This window comes from Micromys minutus, assembly GCF_963924665.1.
Source record: "Micromys minutus genome assembly, chromosome: 10".
Taxonomy (NCBI): Eukaryota; Metazoa; Chordata; class Mammalia; order Rodentia; family Muridae; genus Micromys; species Micromys minutus.
The window spans coordinates 59,221,060-59,233,230 of record NC_137979.1 but is presented as its reverse complement, the minus strand read 5'-3'; the positions used below and the strand labels follow the sequence as shown (position 1 = coordinate 59,233,230).

Sequence of the window (12,171 nt, the reverse complement as noted above, 5' to 3'; positions counted from 1 at the left end):
GGTAAAATGACATGTAACAGAACTCTGTAGGATACCTGGCACCATGTATCAGATCTTAGCTGGTCCGAGTATGAACTGCTGCTGAACCTAATGAGTCCCTGTGGTGGATTGGACAAGACCAGCTCACACAGGTTTATGTATTTGAAGGCTTGTGTGCCCTAGTTTGTGGAAATGTTTGAGAAGGATTAGGAGGTGTGGCCTTGGTGAAGGAAGTGTCATTAGGAGTAAATCCATACCATTCCTAGGTTGCCCTCTACCTCTCTGCCTCATGTCTCTACTGATCCAGTGTCATGGCTGCCTGTCTGCTGCTAAGATCCCTGCCAAGATGGTCATGGACTTACATGCTAAGTCCCAATAACCTTTGCAGGAAAGGACAAGTCTGCTCCAATTTAGAGTTCGGCAAGGACGTGCTGGGAACTTACATTACCTGCCTGGCGGTGTGACCAGCCACTTGTCTGAAGGTGGAAGTCAGGGATGATCCACTCAGTTTTGTTTTTAACTTTTTATGAAGAATGGTGACAGGGTTTTCTCAGTAAGTGAAGATAGGCTGTGAGTAACATGTTAAATGTCATTTTGCTTTCTTAATACAGGGTCTCACGTAGCCCTGGCTGTCCTCATTTTCAGTCTATTGCTGATGGTGACCTTGTCTCTAATTCCCAAGTGACATCCACATATCCAGTTCCACTCTAGTTATTTTGTGATGTTAGGGAACTGAACCCAGGGTCTCCTGTAACATGGCCTCTTCCCCCCGATCTACATTAACTTTTAAACAGCTTGTGAGACAAGTTCTTATCATGTTGCTAAGGCTGGCCATGAGTTTGTGATCTTCCTGCCTCAGCATCCCAAGTGTTGGGGTAACAGGTCCATTTCACTGTACCTGGCTCAGAGTCTGTTGATTTTCATGATGCCGGGGATCATACCCAGGGCCTGTTGAATGCTAGGGAAATGTTACCTCTGAGCTACATCTCTGGTTTCTGGTTTTATTGTATGTATGAACATGCATACCACATTTTAGTGGAGGTCAGAGAATAGCATGTGGGAAATGGTTCTGTTCCTCTACCATGTGTGTCCTGGGGAGTCAAACTCTAAATGTGTTTATTTTTGTATTTTGTGTATGTGTGGTTTTGCCTGCATGTATATATGTGAACCATGTGCATGCCTAGTGCCCCTGGAGGTCAGAAAAGAATGTCAGATTCCCCATAATTGGAGTTATAGAGTTGTGAGCTGCCATGTGGGTGCTGAAACTCTAACCCAGGTCCAGTACAAGAGCAACAAGTGCTCTTAAATGCTGAGCCATCTCTAGCCCCTATTTTTAATAGTTAAATGTTTTGTGTTATTGTGAAAAAAAAGTTTTCTGTAAACTTGAGTGCTGGTATTAGAGGTGTCACCACACCTTGTGAGTTCCTATTATCGACACTAATATCAAACAAACCCTTGTTAATACAGGCTTTCACCTTGGTCCTAACCCTGGTGAGATGACACCCCTTCCGGACTTGATGGGCCATTAAACTAGTGCCACTTTTAACTGGAATGTTAAATATCAAAGAGTCCCACTTGCCACAGTGAACCACTCATGTTCCTGAAAAATGTGCTTCTTACCGTGCTTTAAGGCAAAGCTTTCTCTGAGGGCTACCTCTGTATTTATATGGTAAGAGGTGTCAGGGTGGTGGCGGGAGGCTTCTCAAGGTAAAATATAGAACATTTGAGGAAAAAGGTGTTATGTGCTGGATAGTTTTGTCAACTTGACACAAGTTAGAGTCTCCAGAGATGAGGGAATCTTAGTCAAGGAAACACCGCCCTAAGCTCTGGCTGCAGACAGTCCTATAGAGCATTTTCATAACCAGTGACTGATGGGGGAGGGCCAGCCCATTGTGGGTGATGTTCCTGGTTTTATGAGAGAGCAAGCTGAGCAAGCGATGGAAACCAAGGCAGAAAGCAGCCCCCAAGGCCGGTGCGTTAGCCCTGCCCTGCCTTCCTTCAGTGAGGGACAGTGCTGCAGAAGCATGAGTCGCAGCAGGCCTGGTGGCCCACACCTTCAACCCCAGCACTCTGTGGACCTCTGTGGGCCAGCCAAGGCTACCCAGTGTGAACCTGCCTTAAACAAAAGCCAAAGTGTCATGACTTTTCTCCGTCCCTGCAGCAGCTGCTGAGGTTTACAGCTTGCCTGCTCCACTTCTCTGAAACTCTAATAAAATCGTCTTCCAGCTTAAAAAGAAAGAGGAGAGAAGAACACTGATTCAGCAGTTTTATCATCCGCCCTCCCTGAACGGGCACAAATGTAAAGTGTCTCTTCCTCTCTGCTGTCGTCTCTGTCACTCTCTGTAGCTCCCGGACACGCTCATCTTTACTTACGCCAGCGCTGCAGCTCTTGGGACAAACAGAGACAAATATGAGGACCTGGGAGGGCAGGTCTTACTGGCTATTTCTATCTTTTACTTAGATCAACCTTTTTTTTTTTAATTTTAATTTTCATTTCATACACTTAGAAATCTTCTTGGGCCTAAGAACATTCAGCTTCTATCTTTAGAGATTAAACAAAACAAAAACCAGCCCACAAACCCAACTCAGCTGCATAATGCCAGCGGCATAGGCCAAGGTTACACCTGGTTAGGGTGAGATCATCAACATAAACACAGGTCTGCATGGCTGCAGGTTTGCATGTCTGCATGATTCCATGTCTGTATGACTGCCAGGACCAGCAGGGGCCAAGGGCTCTTCAGAACGGTTCAGCTGGGGCAAGTGCTGTCCTTAGGGAGACAGGACTCCGCTTTTGTGTTTTCATTTGTGTTTGGAGCCCGTATCTCACTAACGGCCCGACTGTGGCAGGCTGTTCCACATGCAGGGGTGTGCTGCAGGCCCACGCCTACCGTGTCAGCGTGTCCTGGCCCTCTCTGACTCTCAGGAGCAGCCTGAGCTAGTACATTAGGGAGTTTTCACATGAGAGCCCAGGCTCCTGCTGCCTCTTAAATTACGGAAAAATACTAAACTTTTTTTGTGGGTAGTCTCCTATGAACTATGAGGTTTTCTTCTTTTTAAAGTCTAAAGGTCTTTCTTTTTTAAATATTGAGAGACTTACTAAATAGAAGTTTTGTCTGTATTGTATGTGTGCACTACATGCAAGCCTCGTGCCTGCAGAAGGCAGAAGAGGGCGTTGGATCCCCTGGCACTGGAGTTATGAATGCTTGTGAGCTGCCATGTGGGTGCTGGGAACGGAACCTGGGTTCTCTGCGAGAGCAGCAGTGCTCTTAATAACCGAGCATCTCTGCAGGCCCAGACCTGCTCTGTGTTGTTAAAGTGAACAAAAGTTGTCTTGAATCACAAGAAAAGAGAGATAGGCATCTCCTCCCGGTTAAGGCTCTCTGTGAGCTCCACCATAACTACACAGGTGCCACGGTGTTGTTTATGAAGGCCGGGTGGCATGTACCCCAAAGTGGCTTTGAATTATCTACCCTCCTGTCTCAACCTCTTGAATGATGCGATTACAGGCATGCACCGTCATGTCTGGTTGGAGGAAGCCAGACTCAGGGGCTGGAGAGATGGCTCAGCAGTTAAGAGCACTCGGAGGACCTTCCAGAGGTCCTGGTTGGGTTCCCAGCATGCACAAGGCAGCCCAACACTGTAATTCTGTGCCAGGAGATCTGATGCCTCTTCTGGCCTCCATGAACACGAGGCATGTACTTGGTATACAGACACACACGCAGGCAAAACACTCATACACATATAAAATAAAAAAATAATTAAGAAAATGTAAAAGTAGCCAGACTCTAGCCAGGTGTAGTGGCATATCCCTGCCCTCCTAGCTTACAGGCTGAAGGAGGATAGTTCAGTACCAAAGGCAGGGCAGGAACATTGAGTGTAGGTCTAGTCTGGCCTGCATAGGGAGACCCAATAATCAAAAGAATTAAGCTACTGTGCTAAGCACATGGGCTGTTCTGTTTTTCCTGCTCTCTTATGGCACAGAGCCCTTCTGTTCCCTGTGAAAAAAGGGCTTTTCAGGCACCAAGGGGGACCCCTTCCTCCTAGCAGGGAACAGTTTAAAGTAGGGAAAACAAACAAACCCAAGCCCTACAGTTCACCACCCACATCACTACTGGGCAGCAAGACCAGTCATGTAAATATAAGTCAGATCTTGCAAAGCCCTTGTTTGGACAGAGTCTCCAGTGACAGCTGACTGACTATAAGACTTCTAGACACCATCTCCAGAGCCAAGGGAAGGCGACTAGTCACTAAAGCTACTGGTTCCCAGACTTACTCAGATGCTTGAAGCTCCAGTTACAGCAGAGGACAAAGTAGCCGGCAAAGAGCATCGAGAGGCCGCCCACGCCACTCTTCTTTATGGTGGTGTTGCACCGCACCCAGCCTGTTCAAACAGAGGCAAGGCACATGGTTAGCGGCTGGGCTGGGGCCCAGTGTACACACACTACTCCACTGCCCTGCTAGCATGGGCAGTGAACTCTAAACTCAGAACTTAGACACCTATGTAAGAGTGTTCCATTCAAAGTATGCATACATACATTTATACGTTTCCATAGGCAACAGGGCTAAGCTATGGAGGGCCTGACTCAGTTCAGATCACGTGTTCCCACAATGGGTACTGGGTGGAACTGGAGTGCCACAGGGGAATGGACTTGGTTAACCACTGCCTTCACTGATCACTGTGGGGAGGGAAGGAAAGGGGAGGGCAGGGCAGGGAGGGAGGGCTGGGGACAGGTGGCAGGGTGGGTCTTAAGAAGTTAAAGCCACATAATAAATGGGAGCTGTTGCTCTGCTAGCTTTGGGGTTCGGATGCCTGCTTCACAAATGGAACCAGACAGAATGACAACCACTCCTCGTTTCTCTTCCTCAGTTAAACAGCATACAGTTGAGACATTTCTCCACATGCCTGGAGCCAGCAAGAGAACCAAGAGCCAGTAACACCGTCCTCACCTTTGTGCACAGCTCCCAAGAGTCTCATTAGAGGGAGGCTGGAAGTTGTAAGCGCCAGGGGCTCCAGACTCTTGCTATCAGCCGAACTTCGTCCCCACCAAGGAACTACGGTTCCAAACAGAAGTCACTGTGACAGTTGATCTAGAATCATCCCTTCCCCAGCATGCGGTCACACACCCTTACGACTAGGCCTGACGAACAGCACGTCTTACAGGTGGATCAATGAGCGCCTCACTGGGCTGCAGTTAAACTATACACGGAAGTAAAGTCCGCTTCAGGCCACTCTTCTGACAGAGAACTGGCACTGTGGTGAGTGCTCTGCCTGCCCCATGTGTGCTCATGCCCCGCTAACCCTCGTTTTATCATCTGCCACTACTTAGAAAGGAGCATGACTTTTTACTATAGGTTGAATATCCTGAAATACGTGGACCAAAGAGTTTAGATTCTAGACTGAAAATAAATCTGGACCGTCTACCTATATAAAATCTTGGACCCCTAAACCCATAACCGAATTCAGAACCTCTCTGTTCTCTATGCCCCTACCCCACTGTCACCTGAGCCCAGGACATATGCTAAAAACACGTCTGCATGTCCTCACCACTAAGCTGCATCCACAGCCCCCAAATCAATTTTCTTTCAAATGAATTTGTCAGATGAACCCTATCAACATACTCTGAAGACTTTGTTTGAAAGCATGCCCGTTCTGACTGCAACCCACCCACCAGTGGCTGGGCTTGGGGTTTCACCCTTCCCAGGGCTGCTGAAACACATGTCAGCAGTCAAGATGCTGTCTTCTGGAGTCCTGTGGTTTTGAGTTTAGGGATGATGGACATACGACGGAAGTAACTCTGCTTCCCTCGCACAGCCACCTTTATTCCATCTTTATTCACTACATATGTTCTGACCCCACTGTCAGGTCTCCTCCTCCTTATTCTGACACATGAGTAACAGAAGGAGTCAGAAAGCGAGCCCCATGTCTCCTTCGCACGGCTTTCTCCATGGTCAAGCCAGACAGTTCACTTTTACCGCCCACGGTTTTCTGGTCTTTTTTGGTTTGTCAGACACAGGATAAATTAAGATTGACAGGATTAGCAGGTGTGGTAAAAGCTGCTGCAGATATAAAAATGCTCAGATGATCGTATTATAGGGCAATGGCGAACAGCATGCTTGGGCACGGACAGAGGGCTTGCAGAGGGCTCAGGTTTGGTTCCTGAAAATTACGTGGGCTGGCTTACAACTATTTTAAAAACTGGTTCCCGTACACCTTTCTGGTTTCCATGGGCAACCGCATGCATTGTTGCACAGAGCACAAGAATTCCCATTTGTACACATTTACATTAAACAAACTAACAAACAACCCTCCTAGCTAGGCACAGTGGCACAGGCCTTTAATCTCAGCACTCGGGAGGCAGAGGTAGGTGGATCTCTGTGAGCTCAAGGCCAGCCTGGTCTTCAAATCAGGTCCAGGACAGCCAGGGCTGGCTGCACTGAGAAACCCTGGCTTGAAAAGCACAATAAAACAAAAATCTTAAAAACCAAACTAACCAATCAAAAAAAAACCCCCCAAACCCATTGGCTTCTAATGAGTTACACACTACACACTCATGCATGGTCAAAGTCTCTTAAAAACAAACAGTGGAGAGATGGCCACAGTGGTAAAGACTGCATACTGACTGCTCTTCCAGAGGCCTCGGGTGCAGTTCCCATCACCCACACCCAACAAGCTTTCAACCACCTTAACTCCTGCACCAAGGACCTGATACCATCTTCTGGCCTCCACAGGTACCGCACATTCTATGTCTGTCCCCAGCACACACACATGCTTGAAAATAAGTTTTTTTAAAAGACAAATCATAAAACCTGGAGCTGGAGCTCACCTCAAAACACAAAGTGCAACCTCAAGAAAACTGCCACCTTTGAGCTAGGGTCTTGGCAGTGCTCGGAACCCTGTGGCAAACTGACTTTGTTTCTCTCTAGTTGGCCAAGCTGGGTTCACTTACAGGTACAAATTCGGAGGAACTTACACAAAGGTAATTTGAGCTGAGACATATTCTCTGCACCCACAGACCTTTCTTCCCTGTCAAACACTGGACTCATCCCTTATAGCCTTACCCATTAGACTTCCTTCCTTTCTTCTCCCCGAAAACTGTGTACCACTGGCTACTCTGAAATTTATTCTGTAGACCAGGCTGGCCCTGAACTCAAAGATCCACCTACTTAGGCATGTGCTGGCATGCCCAGCGTACCCACTGAGTTCCTGTTATGCGTCCTCCCAGCATCAGTCAACTGCTATGTGTATGACAGCCTGTCCCCGTCTAACCTCCGCTCTCCATGGAGGAGGGAGAAGGGACACTGAAACTGACCAAGAACTCTCTTCTGTCAATCAGGTCAAAGGTGGGGTAGACTGTGTGAACAAGAATTAGTTACTGAAGCAAAGTGGCCAATTCTGATCCTTATTTCAAAGGCACAGGTCATTCTAGAGGGGCAGGATGGCCCTTGCAAAGTGGTCACTTACCTTTCGAGACGCTCCTGCCCTGCAAAGTGACAAAAGGAAGCATCTGAGCTGCTGAGTTCCAAGGCTGAGGCCTCCCGGGCAACACTCGTAGTCCAACATAGCCAGGATAGAGTTCTGGAAACCACTCCAGTCCCACGGACCTGGAAGGAGCCTCTGAGGTAGCAGAAGCAATGTGACTGCCGAGGAAGTTCTTAGAAACAGGATACTGAACTGAGTATGATAGTAGGTGGTGCTCTGCCTGGGCAGTGTGGGGTTGGCTGAAGGATGTGACTTCCAGAACATCCCTTTCACTTCCCACTGAGAGCGTTATGGCAGGGACTTGACTTTGGCCACAGAACTGGGCTTTCTCTTCTGGAGGAGACATCGCAGTCAGAGCAGTGAGGCTCTGATTCCCCGATTCTGGCACAGAGAGAAGCTTACTCAAAGCTCCCTGTGGTGGTGTGAACACATTCCTAAGCCCAAGGGCAACCTGTGGCTTTGCCTTTGTGGCTGTAATGGGGTCCTTACCACCATGGCCCAAGCCACCACCTTCCTGTAGGTCCGTGACAGACATCATGTTCTCAGTATTTCCCCTGCTCGGGTTTGACTCCATCCTAAGACCAAGTTCCTGATGTTCTCTGACCTGTGCTTTACCCAGCAGGACAGTGTGAAGGCCCAAGAGGAGTGACTCTGACTTCTGGGTCTTGGTGTTACCAGGGTGGGGAGAGACTCCCGAGAGGTGGCCTCCATCTTGGGAACCTTTCTCCTTGCTTGACAATGAGGGTGCTACGCTCTGAACCCCATGGCTGCCATTCTTTAGAGAATGACAATCACCAATAGGTACATCTAATAATTTTACCGGAAGCTTCTGTCTTTGGGGATCAACTGTGTCCAATCTGAGCCTGACAGAAATGGCTGGTTTAGCATGAGGCTGAGTTGATGGAGATTTTCTATCTTGCTTAGTAAAAAAAGGTCCCATTGAGCTGACCAACGAAGGTGCTTCTGCCTCTGAGGGATAACATGGACTTCCCTTGGACTCGCACACATCTCTGGTGAGTTCTCTCTTGGGAGAGGTGGCATCTGACGCAGGGGACTGAGGGGTTGTGACTCTCTGCGGATTTACCTCTGGCTTGGTGTGTCTGATTGCTTGGAAGGAGAGCTGATTCTGATTTTTGGCTTCTCCTGTTTTTGTTGTACGCACGATTTCCAAGACACCCTCTGGAAATGGAGAGGCTGCAGCTGTCCTCTCTGCTCGGCTGGTTTCCACTTTCACACCGCTTTTCAAACCCTCTGTCTCTAGCTCCTTCCCTTTAGCTCTGGTTAAGTCTCTGGTAGGCCTCTTCTCTTTTTTAGCAAGTGTGGCTGACTTGGACTGAGAAACTTTTTGATCAGTGGATATAGATGGTCCTATCATTTTACAGTGCGGCAAGTGAGATTTTAATCGCTTAAATGGCTTCTGACAATAAGGACACACCTCCATCCGGGGCTTGGAATCACCCATGCTCCTCCTGGAAGGCAAAGGTGGGGGCCGATGAGGAATGTAGAGTAACCATCAACATCTGATGCATGGACTTTTTTTTTTTTTTTTAAAAGATTTATTATATATAAGTACACCGTATGTAGCTGTCTTCAGACACAACAGAGGAGGCATCAGATCTCATCACAGATGGTTGTGAGCCACCACGTGGTTGCTGGGATTTGAACTCAGGACCTCTGGAAGAGCAGTCAGTGCTCTTAACCTCTGAGCCATCTCTCCAGCCCCTGATGCATGGACTTTTAACTTATTTTGTTTGCTCTTATTTTGTTTGATAGGCTTTCGTGTGTAGCCCAGGCTGGCCTCAAATTCACTATACAGCCTTGTCTACATAGTGAGTTCCAGTACAGCCAGAGCTACATAATGAGACCCTTTCTAAATAAATAAAATAAATAAACGAAGCAATACAAAAACCAAAAGACTTAATATCTAGTAAGTAAATGCTTAGTCAGAGGAAAAGATATTAAAAATGTCAGCCAGAATTCGACTTCCTTATTTTTATTAAGTGGAGGCTACATGAGTTTAATCAAATTGCTAAAAAACAAAACAAGGGCTGGAGAGATGGCTCAGTGGTTAAGAGCACTGACTGACTGTACTTCCAGAAATCCAGAGTTCAATTCCCGGAAACCACATGGTGGCTTATAATCATCTGTAATAGGATCTGATGCCCTCGTCTGGTGTGTTTAAAAGAACAAAACAAAAAGACCTGCTTAGGGCCTTTAAAAGCACTTAAGAACACCTATTGCTATTGCCAAGGACCTGGGTTCTGTCCTGGCACCCACATCAGGCAGCTCATAACTGAATGAAAAAAAAAAAAAAAACACAGGAAGGATGTGACTGTATGGTGGCAGAGAAAGTCTACTGTAGGTAAAAGGGAGAGCATAACCAGAGGCAAAGACCTCTGGGGGAATCCAGAGTGGACATGAGCCTGCACCTGGGCCATGTGAGAAGAGTAGGGTAGGGGAGAGTGGAGACAACAGGGCCTGGCAGCCAAAATGGCTGGATTATATGGGGAAGGGCAGCTGGGAGTTCAGGCTAGGGGGTGGAGTATGCCAGCCATACCCTGGAACTGGTGAGGGAATGAGGGATGCTGGGAGAACCCAGAGGCCAGGTCCTCTATGACACGTTAAATAGCCACCATTTGTCATGGTGTGACCTCATAATAACTACCTGTAACTCTCCTCTTGGGGGAGTTTGGTGTCCTCTGACCTGTTGGGGCACTGTGTGCACATATAACAAACTCATGCAGGTATACAGACATACACTTAGTACCAAAGGGGCCTCCAGGTGGGTATTCCTCCCTCAGAGCCCCTCCCACTCTCAGGAATTCTTCAATAAATCCCATCCACTTTTCTTGACCCTGTCCTTTAAGGATGAAATGAGGAAGTATAACATCCATGGTCATGCAAAAACTGGTTAGAACAGTTTCTAAAGTTACACAAGCAAGATGCACTGGGGTGTAAGGACTCAGGAGAACTATCAGCTGGTGATGTGGCTGGGCATAAAACCTGATACTGTGGTAGACATTCAGTTCCAGAAGTAGAGAGAGGATGGCCAGGTCAGGAGACTAGCCCGAGACGCATGAGATCCTGTCTCCAAACAAAATGGAGGGTTTCCCATAATTCAGGAGAAATGAATCTGAATCTCTGCTTATATTAATATAGCAACAGGCACATATATAAAAAAAAATCACAATGAGCAGATGGATAAGATCCCTAATTTTTAAGTATAAATTGTAATACAACTAATTATTGTATATGTATAGAATTGTACATTAGTTTGAAATTTTTGATAAGTATTTATCATGCGAAAATACTTTCAAAATTTACAACACACACCATCTACATCTCTCTTGTTATTCTCTGGAGTTGGGAAAGGAGAAATGCTGAATTACAAAGCTCGGCTGTGAGCTATTTTACTGCCTTGAAATTCTGGAGGCCAGGAAACACATTCTCAGTACAAAGCATATTGCTTACCCCAGTGTTCTGAGGAAGCTGAGGTAGTTTAACACTGGCCTGGGCTACTCAGGAAGATCGTCTCTCAAACAATCAACACACACAGACACGCCTCTAACCCGGAAGCTAGCATATGACATTTGTTGAATGAATAAACACATACACTGTAACTACTTAATACCGTGACTGAAAAATATCTCCTGGCCACTAAACAGATTAAAAAGCAAAAAGTCTGAAACCACTTCATAAAATAAATATCCATGTAGTAAAGCAACCTACACTTTTATCGTTCATGAAATGCAAAACCAAACTGTTTTCCACTGAGTGCACAGTGAGTCTTCTTGCTGTTAGTGAGGACATATTGACACACTGAAGGGAGTGACAGACTGTTTTGCAAAATGCCACGACAGAGTGGCTTTCCGGTTTTAACAATGCACTTTTCTCAAAAGTAAAAAAAAAAAAAAAAATGATAATGATGAGGTCTCACTTGGTAGCTTTGTCTGCCCTGGAACTCTCACTAAGTAGACCAGGATGGCCTTGAGCTCACATAGATCAGTTTGCCTCTGCCTCCTGAGTAGTTCGACTAAGAGGTGTGCATTACTGTGCCACGTCCTACACCCTAACAAGGGTTTCGTTTTCCTGCCTGATCTCTTGTCCACTCTCCTAAAGACCTCCATACCCGTGGATCACTGTTCACGTGTCTGGTAAAAACTCTGAACAGCAGTTTGTGTAAGGCGATCAGAGCTAAGTGGGGAGCTGATACAAGATGTGGCCAATGCAAACAATTGCATTTTGCTCCTGGCAGGTAACTGGGAAGGCTTCCCCAAGTCTCTGGGGCCTAGAGCACACCTATTCCGGTGGTGGTGAGATCAAATCTTTTAAATTCTGATTCAAGGTCTCGAGTAGCCCAGGCTGGCTTCGAACTTGTCAAACAGTCGAGGATGATTTTGACCTCCTGTTCTTCCAGCCTCATCTCCCAAGAATTGGGATGACAGGTGCGCGCCACTCACGGCGGGCAGCGACCTCGCGGTTTGCTCGGATCACGCTCACCTCGCCGCGAGCCAACAGTGTTGGCCGCGTTCTCACGCCGGCTTGTCTCCCCACACCTTTCTGTCCCGCCTCTTCCAGTAGGTGGGCGTGGCCGTCCCAGGTCCGGGCTGGAACTCCGTTATCCCGTTCACCTGTTCCACACTTCTCTCGTGACCTGCAACAAAGGTCGCGGAAAATAGCCAAGCCCTTAGATACTCCGCTGAACTGGCTCC

The 12,171-nt window shown here is 47.2% G+C and overlaps 1 protein-coding gene across 2 annotated transcripts; it reads right to left on the bottom strand.

Annotated features, from left to right (window-relative positions):
• Positions 1-2,270: 2,270 nt before the first annotated feature.
• On the bottom strand, positions 2,271-12,167 carry MTNAP1 (mitochondrial nucleoid associated protein 1). Of its 2 annotated transcripts, XM_080923126.1 has the most exons (5): positions 11,960-12,167; positions 7,442-8,928; positions 4,927-5,031; positions 4,253-4,360; positions 2,271-2,367 (listed from the first exon to the last, which is right to left on the bottom strand). In XM_080923126.1, exons 2-5 carry the CDS (start codon positions 8,919-8,921, stop codon positions 2,345-2,347), a joined length of 1,716 nt encoding a protein of 571 aa, XP_080779252.1. In that variant the 5' UTR covers positions 8,922-8,928; positions 11,960-12,167; the 3' UTR covers positions 2,271-2,344. The 2 variants fall into 2 exon arrangements, with proteins under 2 accessions (XP_080779252.1, XP_080779253.1); XM_080923127.1 differs by lacking the exon at positions 11,960-12,167 and having other exon boundaries at positions 7,442-8,934.
• Between the last annotated feature and the right edge of the window lie 4 nt (positions 12,168-12,171).

Coding starts and splice junctions, on each gene's coding strand:
- MTNAP1 (XM_080923126.1), bottom strand. CDS start 8,921: ATGGGTGATTCCAAGCCCCGGATGGAGGTGTGTCCTTATTGTCAGAAG. Junction 4,361..4,926: donor CTTGGGAGCTGTGCACAAAG/GTGAGGACGGTG, acceptor CTGTTTGAACAG/GCTGGGTGCGGTGCAACACC. Junction 2,368..4,252: donor CTGGAGCTTCAAGCATCTGA/GTAAGTCTGGGA, acceptor GTTTGTCCCAAG/AGCTGCAGCGCTGGCGTAAG.